General features: G+C 53.2%; 1 protein-coding gene across 1 annotated transcript in view; it reads left to right on the top strand.

The window, feature by feature from the left end:
- RUNX3 (RUNX family transcription factor 3) overlaps window positions 1-22,096 on the top strand; it is a 41,759-nt gene that overhangs the window by 3,895 nt on the left and 15,768 nt on the right. The window contains exons 3-4 of the mRNA XM_064471316.1: window positions 2,862-2,966; window positions 21,261-21,425. Coding sequence (XP_064327386.1) covers window positions 2,862-2,966; window positions 21,261-21,425 — 270 coding nt within the window. The remainder of the gene's footprint in view (window positions 1-2,861; window positions 2,967-21,260; window positions 21,426-22,096) is intronic.

Below are 22,096 nucleotides of genomic sequence, written 5' to 3'. Positions count from 1 at the left end.
TCCGATGCGTGGACGCGCGCATCTGTAAACGCCCGCAGCCCGTGCGTGAGCTGCAGGAGCCCTGTAAAATGAGAAGCAGCGAGGCTCTCGGTTTGAAAACATGATTTGAAATGGTTCAGAATTGGGTATTTTTAATATTAACGCGTCGGGGATCATTCCCCAGCACTGTGAGCTGGGAAGAGCAGGTCCTTACCCTGCTCCTCCCCCCCCCCCCCCGCCTCCAAAATTACCTTCATGTGCAAGACAAAGGGAGGGGAGAAGGAGCAGCTTCCCTCTTAAAAAAAAAAACCAACAAACCACCACCAAAAACCCCCTTCTCTGCTCAGATTGCGCTGTATAAAATGAAAGCCAAGGCCAGCGGGGCGCTGCGGTGCCCGCTGCGCCCCACCGCCTGCTCTCCCAGCTGGAATATCCCCCCGGCGCATCCCGCAGAGCCGCGGGTGCTCCCAAACCCACCCAGGAGCTGGGATCTAGCCCCGCACAGCCGGCGAACCCCAGCTGGGGCTGGAGCGCGGTGGAAATGAGTAACCTCAGCCCGGCTTCCTGAGAAGGCGGGAAATGAGTAAAAATGATGCTGAGTAATAATTGTCATTTTCGAGCTCATGGGAGGATTTTTGAGAGCTGTTAAGAGATGCTAAAACGGCCCGGCCGGCTCCGTGTTGTGGCCGTCCTCCCTGGAGAGGTATTCCTATCTGCGGCGACCAGAGGGGGAAACCAAAGTGCAGGGAAGTTATTTCACATAGAGAATATAAAATAAATAAAAATAAATAAATAAGAGCCCCCGGCTGCAGAAGTAAGTCGGGGAGCCGGGCACGGAGCTGCTGGGCTGAGCTCGGCTGTGCGGGAGGATTAGGCGTCTCACAAGCCGGACTTGCCTGCACACTGCCTGATCCCTTGCGTGCAGACCCAGGGGCTCCCACTCCTGGCCTCTCCTCCCGTGGAATTTCCTAAATAATTGCTCCTAATAATCCTCGTCCCTGAACTCGGGTCCTGCAAACGTTTTGCCAACAAATACCCCACGTCGGTTGGATTGACGTGGCCGTCGTGCTCCGCAGGCTGCGGCAGCCCGGCTCTTCCGCGCAGGTTGTCGGTGTGGCCATTTCACTGAGGTTTAAAATTGTATTCGGGAGGGTTAAAAAAAAAATGTATTTTTGTGTAGAAAATGAGCTAAAGATTTATACAGCCTTTAGTCCTGTTTTGAAAGCTGTGGTGAGGCATGGATTGATGCTTGCCGTCTGCTTTAAAGCCAGCTTTTCCCCCCCAACACACACATATGTCCCATAGAGAATCTCTCCCACCTGGGATAATTGCAGGATGTTCTCTGGAGGAGATAATTTAATTTTTCTCTTTATTCTTTTTTTTTCCTTCTAGCTGTATAAATACTGTTTTGTTTTGCTTTGGATATTCTCAGGTCCAACCCTGTAGATAGATGATGGTTGGGACCTGAAAATCCCTAATCCCTTTAGGGGAAAAGAGAAAGGAGGAGGTTTCTTACTGGATTTATTCGTGAAATAAAGGCTGGAGGAGCTAAGGGCTATTGCACGGGCATTTTCAGCCTGATTCCTGCTGGGCTTTATACTCTAAAATACTCGATACCTTTGAAATCCCACGGTGATTGCTCCGGGGGGGGGTTAGAGCAGTTTGCTCCCTTGTACGTGTAACCTCCCCCCTTTACCCAAGGGGCTCCCGGGTCTGGGGGGGCTGCGGGAGAGCGGAGGCTGAACATCAAGCGGGTGATGGCAGCCGAGATCGGGCGAGGAGCAGGCAGAGGCTCTGGGATGAGGATGCCAAGGCTGCAGGAGGTGAATGGGGTTGGGGTCGGGGTGGGTGCTGGGAGAGGAGAGCGGGGCGGTACCACGGTGCAGGTGCGATGACACGCTCCATGATGCCAAAAGCATTTCTGGGTTGCGGATGGAAACATATTCTGCTGGGGCAAGGGGGTCACTGCTGTGTTCTTGCAAAATTGGGTTCCCAAGAGCTTTTCACTGCTTTACCTGCCCCCTCCCCCCCCTTTTTTTTTTTTTTAAAAAAGGTGGCAAGCTCGGTAGTTCAAAAGCATTCCTGAAAGTCCCTATGATGATGTCTGACCCCTTTCCCAGGAGCAGGTTTCTGCTCTCTGGTCAGGGCTGGGAGAGGGGGACAGTCCCCACAGCCGGTGGGGCCACCTTCTGGTGGCTGCTTCTGGTGGCCAAAGCTGGCTGGATTCATTTTCCAGTTTCTGGCCCTGGCCCCGTGCGTGTGCCGTGGGTGCCCGTACGGCCGAGTGCCTGGCACAGCTCCCCTCCAAACGTCCCTACATGGGTGCAGCCGCAGGGCCAACGCCACCAGGTTCCCCCCGCAAACACCAGCACCCACCACCTGCAGGCAGATGCCATCTCACCGGCTCGCTCCCGCAGGAGCATCCCGTGAGCACCACGACCCAAATCTGTCCCTCGCAGAGGGGGGTCCTGTGTCCAGTGTGCGTTTCAGGGCTGGATTCCCATGGGAAAAGGGGAAGCATCTGAGCGGGAAGGCACCAGGAAGCTGCTGTGGGTGGAGGGGTCGATATGGGGACAGGGCAGGGGAGGCGGGGGACAAGTGACTTTTCCATCCAGGAAGGTCCTGGCTCCCGCTCTGAACCGGGTCCAAGCCTCTCCCTGCTGCAGCCAGCTGAACCCCAGCGGGAGCCGGCCGAGCTTTGTGTCTCGGCAATAATGTCTCATAAAATTAAATGATGTGTGTGTTGGAGTTTGGATGTGGATATTTGTGTCTGAGCTTGCTCCAGGAGGAGCCTTTTGCTCCCACAAGAGCTGAACCCATGTGAATATCCTCATTTCTCTTTTTCTTTCCCCACCCCCCCCCACCCCCCCAACCCTCCTTAGGAAAAAGCTTTACCCTGACGATCACCGTGTTCACCAACCCCACCCAAGTTGCTACCTACCACCGAGCCATTAAAGTGACTGTAGACGGACCCCGGGAGCCACGAAGTAAGTGATGTGTTTTATTTGGCAGCTACCGAGAAGCGCGGGGGCGGGAGGGGGGTGCAGGGTGTGCAGGGGTCCGAGCTCTCCGTGGCCGAAGGACGCAGAACGCCTCTGCGGCCAGGCAAAGCCAGGCACCGCTGGCAGCGCGCAGGGCTAATGAGACGGCATTGCTGTGGCTGAGCGAGCCCCGGCAGTGCGTGCTGCGGCGGGCTTTTATTTTCTCCGCACGACGGAGCGTGGAGTGTGTCCCTGCCCGCTGCTTGCTCTCGCCGCGCTCCGTATCGCATCGTTGAGGGACGGTTTTATAGCTCCAGTCCTCGTGGTGGTTAGGGCGTAAGGAAAACGCTTTGGGCTTCGACAGCAAAAATACAAAGGACTCAAATCCGGCGGTGCATGGGGCATTTCTGGGTGGTTTACAAAGCCAGAGACGCTACGCCTGGCTTCGGAGGCTGACTTGCTGATTATTAAACTAAAAATGTTTGCAGGTTTCCTCCGCACCGTGCTTGTATTTGCCTGTCTGTCCGCATGGGCCCAGGAGAGCTCGGAGAGCACCTTCCCCTTTTGGTTAGTGGTGGTTTCGCTTTCGGGTTGTCAAAGGCTCTGGCTGGCAGCGCCCACGGCCGGGGGCTGCATTGCTTGAGAAAACCAAAGAGACGATTCAACCGCAGAAACGTCTTTCTGTTTTGATCGAGTAGGCTCTCCTGGATGCAGGACGGTGCCTCTTGCTTGGCTGAGGGCGGCTCTTTGCAAAGGCGGCCGCGAATCGCCCTCGCGGGTGTTGGTTTTCAGTGTTGGGCTGGTTTGAGCTCACCTTGGCGTCTCCCGTGATCCGAGGAGCGCAGGGAAATGCTCCGGTGCCGTCAGCTGGAGGAGCTTCATTCTTCCATGAGTATTATTTGCATTGTGGGACACCCTGTGCAGTGGGACCTCATCCCCAGGGCCTCCGTCTCTGGCTTTTTGCTTCAGCTTCTCCTTCCTGCTCACTCAGCACCACCCTGGGGACTATAAAGCAGAGTTTGTTCCCTTCGCGTGTAAAGCTGTCGGTGCCCAAATTGAAGGGAAACAGTTTGATCCTTCTAAATATGCTTTAGAAAATATTTTCTGTTGATGCTGTCGTTGGGCCATCGGTGCCCCTTGATGTCAGGCCAGGTGGAGGCTGTTACCTCAGCGAGGGGGTTTTATTTGCATCAGGGTTTGCCGGATTTTCTTCCCCCTTGGTTTTTATTTTGGAGCGTGAGAGGCTTTACGGGAACCTTGTTGAGCTGCCGGGCTGGATTTGCAAAGCTGGCACCCAGGCGATGCAACACAGTTGGTTTTATTTTTTTCTTTAAGCCAGAAACACAAGGCAGGTCCCTGTTGTGGGGCTGCGGCGGCGGCGAGCAAACGTGGGTCGTGGAGGGTGCTGCGGCCACCGGGAACAGGCTCAGCCCGCGGCTGGGAGGGGAAGGCAGGCAGGGCTTGGGCAGGGAGTTTCACAACTCTTCCAGGTCAGGAATAGAAACCAGGTCTCCTGACTCCTGGCTCAGCCCCTTATCTACTGCATCAGATCGCCTTTCTAATAATAATAATAATAATCAGGAATACATAAATAATAATACAAGGTGAGATAGTTACTACTCTTAGCGTTTGGTTTGCTCTGACTTCACCGATAGCCAGCGCTCGCCCAACCCCCGCTGAATCATACCCGCTCCTCCTGAATTTCAACACCTCAGTCGATCGCTCCCCATCTTTAATTTAAATGTTGTGATACGGAGGCGAAGGCTGTGCAGGCAGGCGGGGAGCTGGGGGGCTGAGCCGTGGGCACGTTGGCCCTGCGCTGTTTGGGTTGGGGCTCTGCCTTTGTTTGGCGGAATTAGGCAAAACCCGAGGATGGAGCGGCTTGCCCTGGCTCTGGCTTGGGGTGCCCGAGGGATGCCCTCCCTGGGACGCCGTCCCGGGATGCAAGGTCAGCAATTTTCTGCCTTTTTTTTCCTCCTCTGATTTGCGGACCTCAAGATGTTTGTGCTGGAGGTGTAGGCTCCTTAAGGAGGTCTGTGTGGTGTTTATTCGCTGCTTATGTCCTTGCCTTGTATGGACCCCAAAGGTCAATCTCTCCCCCATCCCTGCACCCCACAGCCGATACACTGCCAATCTAAGGAGTTTAGACTCAAGCTGTGATTTTCTTTTTTAAATATTTTTAGACGGTTGTAGATTTGTTGGCAGTAAAGGTCATATTTTGACTCCCAGTTTGACCCTGGGGCTTAGATTCATGATTGATCAAAATCCAGTCTTGCACTAGAAGAAAAAAATATTTAAAAAATCTTTTCCTGTGCCACACTTTGGTTTGCATTTTCTAATAAACCTGACATTTAAAAAAAAAAATGCCCTTTGCCCTTCCCTCCCTGCAGTCCTCTGTAGAAACCTTTGGTGTGGAAATACCGGCTGCAAAACGATCCGAGCTCGCTCGTGGAAACCCAGCGTGGTTTTCCCGGTTAACCTGCCACTGGGTGGCTCTCCGGCATAGCACCCCTCGGTGCGCCGGCACCCGCCGGGCTGGCCGGACGGCAGTCGGAGCCGGTAAAGCCCCGGTAATAACCACCTTTGGCCAAACACGATGGCTTGCGCTGCCTTCCCCTGCTTGGCTTTGGGAGGTGAGACCTGCCAGCAGGAACCGCAACTTTTATGCGTGTGTATATATATATGATATATACGTTAAAAAGCATATATAAATACGTGTATATATGTGAATGCATAAAAATATATGGGTTTTTTCCCCCTTCTTGACTGCTGTGTTGCAAATGAGTAGGACATGGTGTGTGTTGGCTCCGGTTGTGCAGGATCAGCGGTGGCCGGGGCTGCAGGCTGGATGTGGGGCTGGCGTGAGCGGGCAGAAAAGCACCCTTAATGTGGAAAGAATTGGCCGTTTGTCTTGGTATCCTGGGAAAGCCCTGGGCATCATCTTCTCAGATGGAGCGAAATTCCTCCAGCAAACGTTCTCGTGGGGTTTTTGGGTCAGAAACGCGGCTGGGCTCCACGCCCCACCTCTGAGCATCCCATTCATCTTCCACCCCTGTCCCATCGCTTCATCTCAGCCCTTGAGCAAGTGTTTTAACTAAAGCTGTGCCCAGAAAAAACTTCTGAGGAGTCTGAAATCGAGTCAAGTTGGGTGAGAAATCACAGGGAAGCGGGTGACAGCCAGAGCCCCTCGTGGCGGTGGGGGACGAAGCCTGGCTGGGGGGACCAGGAGAGCTGGACCACAGTGCTGAAGACACCCAGGCGTGCTCGTCTGAAGGACCCGCAGCCAAGCGAGGAGCAGCACCAGGGCCGATGACGGCCGAGGCTTTGGCTGAGCCGCTGTCTCGGCTGCTCCGCCGCAGTCCCCGAGCATCCCCTACAAGCCATCACACAGGCTCTGAGTGCCCTGCTCGCTCAGAGATATATTTTTATCTTGTGCTCAGGCTCTTTCTGGGTTAGATCTAGAGAGAAAAAGGACATTTTTTCAAGCTGACACCTTAGCTCTAAACAAATGGCGCAGCGGGTGCCAAGTGTTGACATACTTTGTACAAACAGGAAGTAATAAAATATTTGAACTTCCTGTGGAATTTCCTTCTTTTTTTTTCCCCCCTTCTCTGCAGCTCTATTTAGCAAGGGCCTGACTCGGCTGAGCGGCAGCCCTGATGCAAAGCCCTCTTGCATCTACAGCTGCTTGCAAAATAATCCACAGGAGGCAGAACATAGAAAAATGAATAGCTGGAAGCTATACAGGGATGTTTAGTCTGTTCCTGGGTACATGGGAGCATCTCCAGGGCCTCCCCCCTCACACCCACCTGCTGGCTGCCTTCCCTTCCCCTTCCCTTCCTGCTGCTCTCACCTCCTCTCTGCTGCCACTTTTGCTCTCCTCCTCCCAGCTCCCCCTTGCAGCACCAGCCCCTTTCTGCCCATCTCCTGGGAACTCTTGTGCAAAGGCCTTTTTTCTTTTCTTCTTTAAATGCCTTCCCCCCCCCGCCTTCTTTGACTTTTTCTTCCTGCCATTCAGTCCTCCTTAACCCCTCTCCCCACCTTTCTAAATCTCGTTGCCTTTAACCCCTTGTTTCTGATTTCCACCCCAGCCCTGCTGGGCTGGCCACTGTGTCGAGGAGGAAAAGGAGACCAAGGTCCTTTAATCTCACCCACCATAACCCTTGCAGGGAAGCACGTCTCTACCCAGCCGTGCTTGCCCGGGGTAAAAGCCACCCCTGCGGCTGTGAGTGTGCCCAGGGCCCCGCGTGCCGGTGCCGGGGAGGTGGGAAGGGGCGCAAGGCAGCCATGCCCGGATGTGTAGAGCCTCCTCTGCTTACATGGTGAGAGCTTGGACTGCTTTGAGTGTAAAATTGCTTTCTGAGGTTTAATGCTGTGTAAGTTTGGGTTAACGGAGATGGTTTTCTCTTCCCCTCTGCCCCACCTCAGCAAAGAGAGTGAGTCGGGGAGGGAGCGGAGCTGGAGCCAGGCACTGGGCTGCAGCCCTCACCCGGCAGCGTGGAGCTCCTTGCTCTTACATTGCAGTTAATTTTTCTCCTGTCCTGGGCTGAATGATGAAATGGAGGGTGAGGAAGAGAGGATAACAGCTTGGGCTTCCACGCCTGAGGAGTGAGGAGCAGTAAGGTCCCTGTGTCCCCCCCTTGTTGCCCACTTGGCCACAGCAGCAGTGTAAATGCTTGTGGAAGTGCTGGTGCTGGTTGTTGGTGTCTCCCGCCCTGCTCGGTTTGGATGCGTGTGTCAGATTCAGTGCTTTCGGCCTCGTCCCTGCTTGGTGTGACCACTTTTAGTGCCAGAAGTGTGTCCCCATCCTGCAGCGTCTGCTGGCTTGGCTCAGGAGGAGGAGGGAGCTTGTGGCTGGGGTCCCCCCAGCTAGGCAAGACCATTTCAAATCCCTTCTTCCCACCATGTTGTCCCTGCAGGGTCTTTCTGGCTGGGCCCTGTCCTGCACAGGCTCAAATCCCCTCTGTGGCCATTTTTCCTCCCCAGAAGGCTTCTTCCCGCCATGTCCCTGGGGCGGGAGCGATGGGGCCATGCCGGGAGCAGTGCCATCCTGGAGGGGACAGCCCGGCAGCCGCTGCTCCAGCTCACGCCGAGCACCTGCTCCCACCTCGTGCAGCACGTAGCTGGTGGGAGGAAAGGCTTCTCACCTCCCACAGCTCTGAGTCGTTTCCAAGAACTGCTGCTTTTTGCTTTCATATTTTCAAGAGCCTCAGCTGAGTGAGGGTTTCCCTCCCCACCTGCCCCCGTGTACGACGTCAGCCTGAGCCAAAGCCATGCTTTTGAATGGGAAATGAAGAGTTTGGGATCTGCAGAGGGTGGAAACCCCCTTGTTCATGCCTGTGCAAGGTGTTAGTGGTGTCTGTCCCCCCAGGGTGCTGGCGGCCAGCGGGTGCAAGGCTGCGGCTTGGGTGCTGTCTGCCCTTGAGCACCCCATGCATTGGGGGTCTTGGCTTCAAGTACGGGGCAAAAATGCAAAAGACTGATAAAAAGATTGACTGTAGAGGGGAAAATCATCTCTGCAAATCCATCCTGAAGACGGCTTTGCCACTGTTAACAGTGGGGTGCTGTGGGAGGAGGGTGACTGTGGCCCTGGGTGCCCCCAGCCCTGCTGTAAGGGCATTTCTTCCAGCAAGCGCTTGTGCTGCCCAAGTGGCAGCCGGGAAGGAGAAAGGGTTGTATCAGCACTTGCTGGGGATGACACATAACTCGCTGTGGCTTCTCTATCCACCTCGAAGCTGCACTGATAAAAGCAGTTCTCTGAACCACCCTGTCCTGTGTCGGACCCGCCAGCCTGGACACACCTTGGCACCGCTGCCCACACCCCCGTATCTCACCGCCTGCATCTCGGTTCTCATCCCACGCCCAGCGCCTCACCAGCCCCAGCTCCCTGAACCCCGGCGTGTCCACAAACCACCCTGAAAAAGCCTTTCTCAGGTTTCTTTTTTTAATTTAAGGTGCATCTGAATCCATTTTTTTTTTCTTGAGTCTGGAGGAGTCTGTGCTGTGGATCTTTTTTTTTTCCTTTTATTCCTAATGGATGCTCTGGTTTGAGGCTAGAGACAAAAAGGATGTGCAGGACCACACTGCTTTCCCCATCTCTCGTGGCTGCAGCTGAGTCTGAGATTTACTAGCAGAAATAGCAAAACTGAAACCCGTTTTACTCAGGGAAGGGAAAAGAGGTGCAATATTCCACCCCATTAATCAGAATAAGCTCTGTAGAGGCCCCAGGATGATGCTAACCACTAGAAATCGCTAGGCATCCCCTGTAAGATGGCGCTGCCCTAATTTGAGCCTCGCACCCTGCCCGATTTGACCTGCAGATTTTGAGCAGGGGGGTGGGAGGCCGAGCACCCGGGATTTGCCTTCACCGTGGGCCGCGCTGGGAAGCCCCAGTGCTTTAATTCAGATGCTTGTGTGCGTGGAGTCGGTCCCTCCCTGCCGCCCTCTCCGCTCGGCGCTGGGCTCGACCCCCAGACCAGCTCCGCTCCCCCACAGCCCCCAAGCGCGGCGGGGATGTGTTTATTTGAAGGCAGAGGCAGCTTGCCCAGAGCCGAGGCCGTGCCGTGGCTGGGTGAGGCCGAAGAGCTGAGTCAGCCCCTCCGCGCTCGCTGGCAGCAGGGCTTGGATTTGGAGGGTTTCGGCAGCGGGAGCTTCCCCATGGCGCGACCTTCCAGGCTCCTGTTTGTTTTTCCTGGGGTACAGCAACCCTGTGCAAACTGGATTCCTTTAGCAGTATCATATTTTCACGTCTTAGTGGCTTGAACGCCATCAGAAGTACAAAATGATGTGTTTAATATATTGCAGGGTTGGTTATTTCCGTGCTAACCTTTGGGTTGCAATGTCTTTAAAAGCATTGATGGTTTTCTGGTGAGGTTTCTGACTCCTTGGTAATTGCTTGTAACAAAGAGCATCTCTTTAGGGCTTCCCTCATTTGCATCATTTTGGGTGGGGGGAAAAAGAATGAAAGATGGAGCAGAAATATTCCCATTACCTTCAAGAAAAGTGGCTGAGCGGGGGTCACACAATTATCTTAAATGGTCTGTAAAGTCACACATCACACCCTGCCTCCGCTGGACTCTGTGCTTCATGGAAAGGGAATTGCTGGTGCTTTTGGCAAAGGCAGAACCACCCTCCGGGAGCGGGGCCGATGCCGGGAACCCCATGGCAAATCTGTCATCTGCCCCCCCCGAGCTCGGTGGGGATTTTGGCCGGTCCGTTTTGGGGTGCTTTGTCCCATGGACCTGTGCTGCGGGAGGATTTGTGTAAATCCACACTGTGCTTCCTCCACACAGCAGGGAAAAATAGGTTGTCTCATGGTTTTGTTAGGATTCAAAGCAATTTTGAGGGAAGATGGGGATCTGGAAGAGCTCTGCAGGGCTCGGGTGCGCTGCGGGGAGGCTTGGGGTGATGCATCGTGGCCCTCCAGGATGCCACCTCCATGAATCTGGATGGTGAGATAAAATCTGTAGCTCTCCCATTCCTGGGACACGGGGAAATCGGAATCTACCGTGTGGTGGGTACAGGTCAGTGAGGGACAGCCAAAAATAGCTGAGGATGAGGAAGAGGGGCAGCTGGACAGGGCTGCAGGATGGGAGCCGAAGGGAAACAAGGGCTAAATGATCCACTATTGCCATATTCCTAGGGGTGATTTTGGGACCCAGCGGTGTGCAGCGTGCCCAGGGCGGTGACACCCCGTGTTCGGTGCGCCTTCTACCCTCTGAGGTTTGATAGGGGTTTGCCAGGCGCTTGGAGAAGAGCTAGTAAATTATTACAGGGTCTTGCGCTTCTCGGAAGCTCGAATGGAGACCCAGGACGGGGGCTGTGTCGTGCCAGTATTGTATGATTTTAGATCTTTATCTTGGCAGAAAGGCTTCCTCGTGGGGATGCACAAAACTTGAACTTGAGATGTTTCCATAATTAAAAGCAGGCTCATTGCTGAAGTGCTCCCATGGGATGATAGTTTTGGGTATTATTAGGGTCTTTTGTTTTATTCCCCTGCTTGTCCTTAGCTAGATATAAATACACAGACATTACCCAGTTCGTCCGGGAATTAAAGGGGGGGAAAAAAAATGGGAAATGGTGAAGAAAAAGGAAAAATAAGGAAAAAAAACCCACCAACTAAATCAATGAAACCAACAAGATCATTTAAATAAATGACCTCACCACTTCCTGGACAGTTGTCAGTCTAAAATTGCTATAATCTATTATAATTTAAAATGCAGTGCTTAAAATATGCTGATTTCCTACTTCTTGAGACCTGTCCCCTTCCCTGGGGAGGAAGAAGAGGAAATCCTGAATGACACTTCGCTGCTTCCCTATTAACTCCCTGCTCTCGATGCGCTGCAGCCGCCTGAGGTGAACGCTTAAAGAAACCCTGCGGGCTCCGTACGAGCACCGGGGCCTTTGGCATCGCGCTCGCAGGGATGACGCTGCCTGGGGACATCAGGCTAATCCCAGCCGTGCTCCAGCCTCCTGTTTTGGAGGACAGAGCTGGCGGGTCTCTGCTTCTCCCTGCACTGATCCAGCCCTGCGGAGGGTCCTACCTGGAGGAGCGAAAGGGTTCTGGATGGGGTGTAGGCTTTCTGGGGTGTCCTGAAATAAGGCAGACATGGGAAATCCTCAGGGGGACTGCAACGTATTTTAATCTTTTAGTTTTATTGGTGTTTTCTCTGCTGTCCCCCAGCTGCTGTTGGGGTTGGGGATGGGGCACTGGCATGGACAGTGCCCAAGAGCCCGGACCAGCCTCCTGTGTGGGGACTGTCCAGCTCCATCCCACCCTTCCCTGTCCCATTTTGGATGGAGACAAATGAAAAGCAAACGCTGGCCAGGGCAAGGGGCTGGGAGGATGGCATGGCATTGGTGCCATCACTGCACACCCCACCAGGCAGCTCGAGTGGGGCACCACGCACCCCCCGCACTCGCCCTCCATCTACCAGATCCCTTAAAAATCTCCCTAACGCCCCGTTAACCAGGGCCTTTGCAGCAAGCAGCCGGGCAGGAGGCAAAGGACGAGGTTGAACCCGCATCTCTCGGAGCACGGAGGAGGCCTGCGGGCAGTGGGGCAGCAGCCGGCCCCCGGGGTGGGGAGGGATGAGGAGACGCCTGCTCCGGGCTCCCGAGTTCATGCAGGAGCCCTTGCAAATCGGTACTTGCTGCGAAGGAGGGTTTCTCTGTTTGTATTCCCATCGCTAATGTGTTTTGATCCCAGCGGGGAAATTTGCACCCTTTGGTATCTGCCGAGACCGTCCAGGGCATTGTTTTCTTGCAGAGGCAGTTCGGGACCGCTGTTGATACATGCATCGCAAGCAATTATGTTAAACTACCTCCTCCTCTAATTTCTTATAGGCGCTGCTATTCAGTTAACCCCTTCGGGGTCCAATCCTGCAAAGACGAGGCGAGGGGTAGCTGGGGCTCAGCTCTGGGGGGGTCTGGATAAAAATCCCCGGGGCAGAAAAGCAGCCCGGCACTGGGTTTCTGTAGGTCGTGCTGTGCAAGACCCCCAGCCCCGTGTGGGACCCGCTCACCCCGTGGCAGGGCGCGGGGATGCCCCGGGGGGACGCCCGGGTGCCGGGGGCTTGCAGAGCATCGCCCCAGGAGAGCAGAGCGGGGACAAAGGTTGCCCAACCGCGCTCAGAGCAATGGGTTTGCATCGCCTGGGCCTTTGGTGCTACAGCTTGAGGCTGTAATCCCAGCCTCAAAAGAAGTGTTAATAGAGCAACCAAAATTATATGGGCTCCAGTAAATTCACTCCTTTAATTATTTTATTTGCCACATAGAGTAAATTCCACTTAGCCTGGCGCATAATAAGTTCAAAATCATTTCACTTAAAAATGACCAATATTTTCTAAGCGAAGCAGGGTTGGGAGTCAGAATAGGGAAATTATTTTTGCTCGCATTGTACAAAGAAATCTTTGTTGAAATCGGTTGCAACACCTCCCGCTTTTGAAAACTTCGGGAAAACCCCAGGGCATGATTCTCAGCTGGGTGGAAGAGGCATACCTGCGCCTGCTTTGAAAATAAATCAGCATCAGAGAGGTGGGCATTGATAGTGTAGTTGGAGAAGATTAAACTGGAGCAAAAGGATCCTTTGGTGGATGGGGGGTGTTAGGAGAAATAAGCTTCATCGAAGGCTTCTTGCAGCAGGATGTCGGTGGTGTTTGGATGCCGTGAGCGGGGGCGAGTTGTGCCAGGTGCTGTACAAACAAATAGCAAAAGAAACTCCTGCGGGGGCCAGTGGCATGGCCCAAAGGGACGAGCGGCTGGGCTGGGGTGCTGGTGACGGGACCGGTCGGCGCTGAAAAGGAGTGTTTGGGAGCATTGCAGCAAGGATGTTGGTGAGCTTCGCTCCTTCGCCAAGGTGTTTTGCCCCGTGCCTCAGTTTACCCATCTGTAAAGTGGATCGAATAACCTGCCGGGCAGCAGGTGATGCGGGAGCATTGCATGTGTGTGGAGGTTGTCGCCGGTGAGCATTTAGTGAGCGGTAGCTGGGACTGCATGTTGCAGGGATATTCATGCGACGAGGCCCCTCTTCCCTCGGGCAGGATTTGCAAGCTCAGGAGGACATTGTGAAGGGTCACAGATTGGAAAAGAGGAAAAAAAAAAAGGTCAGTGCTAAAAGGCAAGTTTCATTTCAGGGAAGACAACAGCTAAAGGACCAGAACTATCAAACAAAACCACAAGATCACATCAGATGTCAGGGCAGGACACATCTCGTTTCTCTCTCTCAAAAGGGTTTATCAGTGCAACCAATCACTTTAATGATGTGGCGGGGGGAGGAAGAAGATTTGACTCAGAATGAGATGAAATTTAGTTCCTAAGACCCTTCTCTTCCGCTGCCGGAGACCAGTCACCTGTTCTGCAGTCAGCCAGAGATAAATCATATCCTGCAGCGGAAGGTGCTTAGACATGATTTTGCATTATTTTATCTTACTCTTTCCAGTGAATCTACACATTGTAGTGGGAGAGGGGGAGAGAGGGGAGGAAGAAGAGGGACCCAGCAAGTGGGGAGCAGCGCCGGTGCCCAGCTCCACCTCCGAAGCTTTGCACTGAGGACAGCGGCAGCGGGAAGGTGCTGAGCAGCCGAGCCCCGTGCTGCCATGCCGCCCCGCACGGAGGCTCCCAGCCGAGCACGTCCCAAAACCACGTGCGGGAGCAGGCGGCCACGGAGCCCAGCGCAGCCCCCCGCCGCCTGCAGATAGACCATGCGCAGCTCCGTTTTTTTGGCTTTGGAGGAGCAGCGCTGCAGAGACGATTAGGGGTGCCATGCAGGTAGCGTTGCTCTGGGGCTATTGCTTATAGCATTGCGCTGTGTGTGCTGGCAAAGTTCGGCAGAGGCTGTAATTATCCGACATGCCAGCCGGTCTCTGGAGATGGAGCTTGGAGCTCAGTCCTGGGATCGGGAGGTATTAACATTCAAATGTCAGGGCTGAGCTCCAGCTCTGTCCTAGGGCAAAGGGGAAACCCACGGCTCTGCATCCTCAAACCTTGGGAAAGTTTGGGTCTGGTCTGGGTTGCGCTGTGTTACCGAGAGCACAGGACCGGCTGGCAAAACGCTGCTACATCCAGTCGGCTGCTGCGTGGCCCCGCAGCATCAGATACGGCTCCCATCCATTAGCTGTGCCACGGCACATTCCTCGCACAGGTCTGAACCCAGCAGATGGTCCTTCCCATCCTGGGCAGAGTATCCTTAACCAATGTCACCCAAAGGAATTTGATGTGCTTGCCCTAATGGAACAGGTTATAAACTGGGAAAAACCAGCTACACTGGTACCACGCAGGTCCCATTTCAAGTTGTTAGATAGCAGGCATTAACTCACTGCAAATTGGCATCGCTCCACTGATCTACGTAGCGACAGCTACTATGTGCAGTAGAAAATCTGATCTCAGACGTGACTGAGGCAGTACCAGCTGGATGTGCTTGAGCTCTGCCTGCTTCCTCCCAGGCACCCAGCTTTGAAATCTTTGAATCAGGGGTTTTGCCTAATTCCGTGAGAGCTGGATCACAGCCCATAAATGAATTTTGCCTTCCTGGAAATGGGAGCAACTGCAGAGAAGGCAGCAAGGCTCGTGGTTTTTGCACCCTGTTACGAAAGCTGCTGTATTTCCCGCAGTTGTGCACCGATCTGATAGTTTGTGACACACGAGGTGAAATCTTCAGATCTGCCAATCAAAACTTTTAAAAACCACCTAATTCACTGTGCAGCCTCAGAGCCAGATTTTCAGAGGTCTTTAAAGATGGGAAGATGCAGGAAAGCATTCGCGAGGCTTTTCAGCAAGGCACGAGTGGGCTAAAGACTTAAACCTGATGAATTTTACCCAGTCTGCTGCCGAGACTGCCCCCAGCTTTACCTGTGCTGTAAAGTGCTTTAAATATTTTTGCAATCTAGAAAGACTCAGTCTCCTCGCTGAAACCCTGGGAATGGGGAGCCTGTGTCTTTCAGGGGTTTGAGCTGGAGTTGCATGGAAATTTGGGTGTGATGTCCCTTTTGATTTGAACAAGGGCCACGGCTCTCGCATCCCAGGAGCTCTTGGAAATGCTATCCTAGATTTCTGTTTAAATTTCTCAATTAATGCCCCGCTCTGTTTTTCTTCCAGAGGGCTTAGTTTTGAGATCTCCCAGTGTAATAAAAGGCCACAACAGGATTTATCAGAAGCTGCCCTGCTTGCAAGGCCTCCCATTGCAGTCGGGCAGGGAGAGAGGCAGAGGCAAAGTCAAGGGACTAACCCATAAATGAGAGATTAGGGGCTTGCAAAGCCAGCTAATCAATAGCAGGCTGCCTAGAACGAACATCTCTCCTGCTTCTGGAGCTTCAGAGAGTAAAAAAAACCTACTGTAAATGCAACATATCTCTGTGCTTCCTGCCAGCTGGCCGGGAGCCAGCCTATTTCCTTCAAAAAGAGGGATATTTATTTTCATCCTTTTAGAGGCAGCCAATTCATCTCAGACCACCACCAGCTAAAAAAGCTTTATAAATTAGCAGCCTTTTTCTTTTTTTTTTTTTTTAATTCTCTCCCCCACCCCCTTAAATATTATTTTCCTTTCGTTGTTCAAGTCGGTGTAAATCCTCTGCCAGGACATGCGAGCCGAGGCGCATTGCGACACACTCCCCTTTCTCTCCAAGCTGGAGGAAGACAGTAGCGGTAGTGTCTCACGAAAGCCAGAGGAAACCAAAGCAAAGCCTCGCCGTGACTGATTCTCTTTCCAAATGGCGTAAGCAGGCCAACTTCAAACATGTGAATAATGAGTTATCTGTGCTTGACTTTGTTCGGCAGCAGAAGAGACGGTTCCTTCTAACATTTTCCTCCCGCTCCCTCCTGTGAACTTCTGGGCTTTGACTTTTAGAAGTGGGCTGAAGTAGCACTGGCACTTGCTGGCTACTGCTGCTCACTGGAGCTCGGTGGAGATCTCCATCCTTCTCCATGGAGACGTCATGTTTGAGTCCCTTCCAGCTGCCGGCGCTGCGGGCAGCCCGGTTCCCGTCTCCACGCTGTCCTCCCCTCCCTCTCTCGCTGGCTCTGGGGCTCCACCAAATTCTTCTTGGCTGGGAATTTCCCATGGCGAGTCTCGAGCCAGAGGTGGGATTCCAGGCAAAACCTGAGGGACGTTCATGCCTTGTGTTATAGGTGTGCAAAGATGAAACCACCCCAGCATCTGCTGTAGGGGACAGGCCTGCTGTTCCCATAACACAGGCGTTTCACATGTGGCTTGTTTCTGGAGCACATGCTGGGACTTGATAGTCTAGCCGAGACTCAGACTGGGAAAAAATTCAACCCTCTGTAGAGGATTGGCGTGTCTTTCTGAAGTACCTATTTTGAGGGCTACAAGAGGGATTTGAAAGGTGTTTTGCGCATTGAGCCGGAGTTTTATCCACTGCCGATTGCTTTCTTGTGGTCCACTCTCACGGACATGTAGAGACTAAGCCACTGGGCTGTGTGCGGCGTGGCTGCACGGGCTGCTCCTGGTGAGCTCCTTCTCGGCTAAGGCGTAGAGTTTGGCTCTTCATAGTTGAGCAGAGCCTTGGCTGAAGGATGGTGGGAGCTTGCCGGCGGGATGCTTGGAGCCTTGCTTTCAAGGTGGATGAGCGGGGGGCTCTGCAGCCACCAAAGGGGCGGCTCGAGCTGCTGCCCCAGCCCGCACTACCATCTCCTGGTTCTTGTCTCCGCCTCAGTGGAGCTGAGGAAATGATCTGCAAATGTGTGTGTTAATGAACATCCCCCCCGAGCTGAAACGCTCCGCGTTTCCTTCGCTCCAGCTTGCCGCCAGTGTTTCACAGCAAGACGCCTAGGGAGGGCCAAGCCACTTCCCACCAGCTGCTCTCCCGTCCTTTGGTAGCGTGGGGCTACAGCAGGGGACGGGGACGAACGTGACACCCAAATCCCAACCCGCCGAGGGCAGAGAGCAGGCTGTGCAGCTCCCTGCCTCTCCCGACAGTAACCCCATATGCATCTAAACACAGATACTTCAGGGCTCTGGGACCCCCAGGCACTCCAGAGGGTGTTTTTTCAAATCAAATCTGCCAGCTCTGAGTTTTTGGTAGCACTCAAGCCACGGAGCTCCTGCAGCCCCTTTCTCCTTTTGATCAACTTTATATTCTGCATCTGGGGAAATAAGCTGCTTCTGGTGAACACCATGGACACCCCCCCACACTGCCTGGAAACCCCATCTAGGTCCCAGCTTCAGAAGCCACATCAGGTTGCGCACTCCTAGAAGGAAGAGCTGGGTCTGTTTGGTCTTTGAAATGCTTTAATGCAGAAAGCATGTCTTTAAATCATAGCTTTGAGGGCCTGAGCTCCAATGCAGCACACACTGTTTCGCTGTCTGCATTCCAAGAAAACACCCAAAACTTCCAGTATGCTTCTTATTACTGGTCTAAAGTGTCAAATTCACATCAGCTCTTCCAGCTGGGAAGTGTTCAATGGGATCGTTTGTCTGATATGCTGATACAGATCTTGTTATTACATCAGGATCGTAGGTGATCTGTCAATGTTTACATCATGTCATGTTCAATATCTGCGTTAACTGATTCGGAAACTCGATCCAGCATTAAAACCCTTGCGCTGGTGACATGAAGTGCCTAAGGTCAGTAGCTGCCATCGTTTTATAGCGCTAAGGACTGTTGTTTCCATAAATATTGACCTGCAAGCCAGTGCTAGCCCAGCTGGAAGCGCAGTGCAAAATCTCCAACCCAACAGCAGGTTTCATGCCCCAAAAATTCACAGGTCAGGGTGATTAAGACTTCTCAGACAGATTTCTTGGGATGAGGTCTGGAGCTGTTTGAAGTCGATTGAAAATCCACCCACTGGCTTCAGGAGGCTTTGAGTCAGTCCTCGGGTTAAACTAGAAACCACCTTCTTCTTCTCTAAGGTATGAGCTATTGTTCACTTGACGGCATTGGTTTCCTCTCCGTGACAGCTGCGGGTAGATGGGGAAGGGCTTTTAATGAAGCCAACCGCTGCAGAAATTAAAAAGCTCAGGTTGTTCTGATGAAAGAAACCCATTAATAGCAATTCTCTCTTGCGTGACAAAGTCTGACGTCCCTCGCTCTAAGTGACAAGCGGCAGGAAGTCCTGGGGAGACAGCCTGTACCAAAGAGGGTTGGCAGTCCAAGCTGGTGGCTTTTAACTCATTCACTGCCTTGTTTCATTCAGTTTAGCGCTGCCTGGTCCCACCCATGTAGGTGGGGTGGGATATGAAGTGGAGAGGGTCTAGGAGAGCTGGGAAGGGTCCTGATCCCACCACCGCTCTCCTCTGGGCTTTCACTCCTAAATGAGTCCCTGTAATTGCCTTGACTTCTATTTGCATCAAGTTTTCTACTTTCTTTTTGTCAGGATAGTTTTAGGTTTTTGGTGGGTTTGCTGGTAATTGCTGGGTCTCCCCACAAACCAGTGCCTTTTAGAGGGTGTAAGTACAGCCCTGCTATTTACTTGAGGCTTAAAAACCCCACGGGGCTGTGCCCGCATTCAGACAGCATGGGGACCAGAGCAACCACAGTGCAGCATGATGCAGCCACATGAAGCCCTCGGTTAAGTCGTACGGCTGAATAATCTTTAAAAACATTATCAGCAAAGAGATCACTTGATTTATTTTTCAGGATTTTCTGCATCACATGCCAGATACTACCGCAGGATAGGGTTTCAGCTGAGATAGAGGCAGAGAATTTAATTTCCCTTAAATTTCTGTGGAACTTGGTCTTTGAAGTCCTTTTGGCTTCTCTGCTAAGCTCTGCCTGAGAAAACTGGTTAAAGAAAAAAACGTAAACCTATTTTTCTTCTTCCGTGCTCAAATGTATACTGAAATAATAAAACGTGGACCAAAACAAGACACCTCGCTGCACACGCTTTGCCCCTTGGGGAAAGCACAAATACCATGTGACAGATGCTGCTCGCGTCTCTGAAGGCCCTCAGATAACGCAGAGACGCCTGAGGTCTAGGGACGGACAGAGATTGGAAGAGACCATTTATGGTGTTGATTTGAGGTTTCCTTCGTTTACTTCACACAGCAGGAAAAATACATTTTCAAAATACCGCTGAGTTTTGCTTTCTGCTGGGAGTTCGTCCTTACCAAGTTCTGCTCTGCCGTCAGCACGTTTTCATTCCATTTGGACTTTTACGCACCCGGGAGCCTGGGGATTACGGAGTTTGGAGGGGATGGTGGGGCTCACCTGGATGTGGAGCTCGCACAGGAGGGTCAAAGCCCCTCAAAAACTGTGGCTGGGGGTGGTTTGCTGTTGGCATAGCCGTGGGGCGCCGCTGTGGCAGGGACCTTAGCTGGGAGCGTGAGAACCCCTCCGGAGTCGATGCTTTCCCCTCCCGCCTGAGCCATGCAGCATCTCTGCAGACAGCCTGGCAAGTGCAGCCTGAGCACGACGAGCCAAACAAGTGTGAGATCAGAAGATATCAGACATCAGATTTAAAGAGGGGGAAGTCTGGGGACTTTCTGTGACTTTGCTATAAATTGACACCGAGCTCACACTACACAGATGTGAGGGGGGGAGGGAAGGGAGGGCGCGAGCAAGAGGTGGCTGCGTTTTTCACCTTTCAAATGCATCAGTTTTCTTAAAAGCCACCGAGAACTGAGCTTGACTTGGTGGATGTTGGCCATAGGGCTGGATCTGATAAGGCTCAGCTCTCAGAAGAGCTGCAGAAGGGTTTCTTCCCAGCTCCTCTCCTACCTTCCTGGCGTGCCTGCACATCTCCAGTGCCCCCGAGCTCTGCTCTCGATTATGCCGGGATAAGGTGTTTGCCACCTTGGGAAGGTCCTTTCATGACAGGTGCAAAGAGCTGGGGGTGTTGCACGGCTGTCTGGCTGCAGCAGGTAAAGAGCAAGGAGAATCCAAGGTCTAAACCCGGCACTGATGTAAAACTGAAGCAGCTCCAGCTTCTCTGGAGGCCCTCCAGCTTTGTGCGGGTGTAACTGAGACTGGAATCCGTCCCAGAGAGACTGAAGCTGTTCAGCGATGATTAATATAGTAAAATGCGAAAGTTATGTATCAAGTGTATTTCATGCGCCTCTTGCCTCGGGACAATTAGCATAAATTTAATAATTATTGCCCTGTTCTAGCAGCTGCTACCTAGGGAGCTGGGAGTGCTTTACAAATGCTCATTAGTTGCTGCCCTGCCTGGGGGAGGTAGGTGAATAGTCTCCCCATTTTATAGGTAGGAAAAGAGGAACAGAAAGAAAAGTGAGGTGGCCAAGGTGCAGTGCTGTGGCCAGGCTGCTCCCTCCCCTCCTCCTGCACCCTCTCCAGCCCTGCTTGGCTCTGGCCCCGTTGGGTGAGCAGAGCTGGGGAAGGGGCTGGAGTAAGATGACAGTTTATTCTTTGTGCATTGAGCAAATGCTGTGGAAAATACTTAAAATTCAATGTTTCCTTTGCTGGTTCCCCAGTCACCAGCCTGCCAGGAGATGGGGTTTCTCCTGCCTTGCACATGTTTCCCCTCCTTGTTCGGAGCGAGCTGGCGTAGGGCGGCCGCTCGGGCACGGCACGGGGCATCCTGACCCTGGCGCCCACATCCTGCTCCCTGAGCGGACACTGACTTGCTGGGCAATCTGGGGCCTCCTGCAGGGTTTAGTCTGTGTCCCTTCTTCAGCAGGCTTTGTCCGTCTGAACCACGAGCTCTTCTCGCATGTGTGTGCGGTCCGAAGCCCCCGGGGAGCCGATCTCCACCGGGGCCGCCACGCATTACCCCCATGCGAATAACAGCAAGCCACAAAGATGGAGGCTGTGCTGACTTTGTGTTTAACCAGGGTGCTCTAGCCAAAGGGTAACTGATTAGATATCAGACTCTCTTATCATGTTCCAGGGCACAGACAAAAGCTAGAAGACCAAGCCAAACCCTTCACCGACCGCTACGGGGAGCTGGAACGGCTGCGCCAGTCCATGAGAGTCACCCCAACAACACCCAACCCCCGCGGATCCCTCAGCACCCCAAGCCACTTTGGGTCCCAGGCTCAAACTCCAATACAAGGTAACTGGCTGGGTGCCCCAGCCTGGCGTCGCACCCCAAACCCTCGTGATCCCGACACGGCCAGGCGGGGAGCGGAGCCGTCCCAGCCGAGCAAGCCTCCCTCTGGATGGTATTTTAGGGCTGGAGTCCAGATCCCCCCTGGGTAAGGAGCCCTGCCTGGATGACAAGCCAGGGAGGGGTTTGGTTGGGTTTCTTGACCCTGGAAAGTTTTTTGCACCCATTAAATCAGTAGACGGCGGCTGAATCATAAACCCAGGCGATTTCACCCTGTGCACCGTTAGATATGGGGTCTTAGGGAAAACTAGGCAGTTTCAGCAGGAGCGCGAGGGAGATCAGAGCAACGCACTTTGAATCCAGTAGCTTCTTTGACATGAAGGCGCCCGTGTAGACGGTTAAGCATCGACTAGAAAGGGTGTATTATACTTTACATGCTAATCCAAATGGTTTCTTATCTTGTTGCATTGTGTTTATGCCAAGTCTGGTGATCCATCACCCAGCTCCAGCATAATTCCCCACACGTATGCACACCTGCATGGGTGCACGCGTGCGCACACACACACGCACACAGGCTTTGCTCTTCCCATATTTGCCATCGGCAGAGCTGAGCCCTCGGGCGTTCCCCATGATTCTGCATCGTAGCTTGTTGCCAGGAAGGAGGTAGGACTCACCAC

This window comes from Phalacrocorax carbo, chromosome 22 (genome assembly GCF_963921805.1).
Source record: "Phalacrocorax carbo chromosome 22, bPhaCar2.1, whole genome shotgun sequence".
NCBI lineage: Eukaryota > Metazoa > Chordata > Aves > Suliformes > Phalacrocoracidae > Phalacrocorax > Phalacrocorax carbo.
Note: the sequence above shows the minus strand (reverse complement) of the source record. Positions and strands in the feature narration are given on the sequence as shown.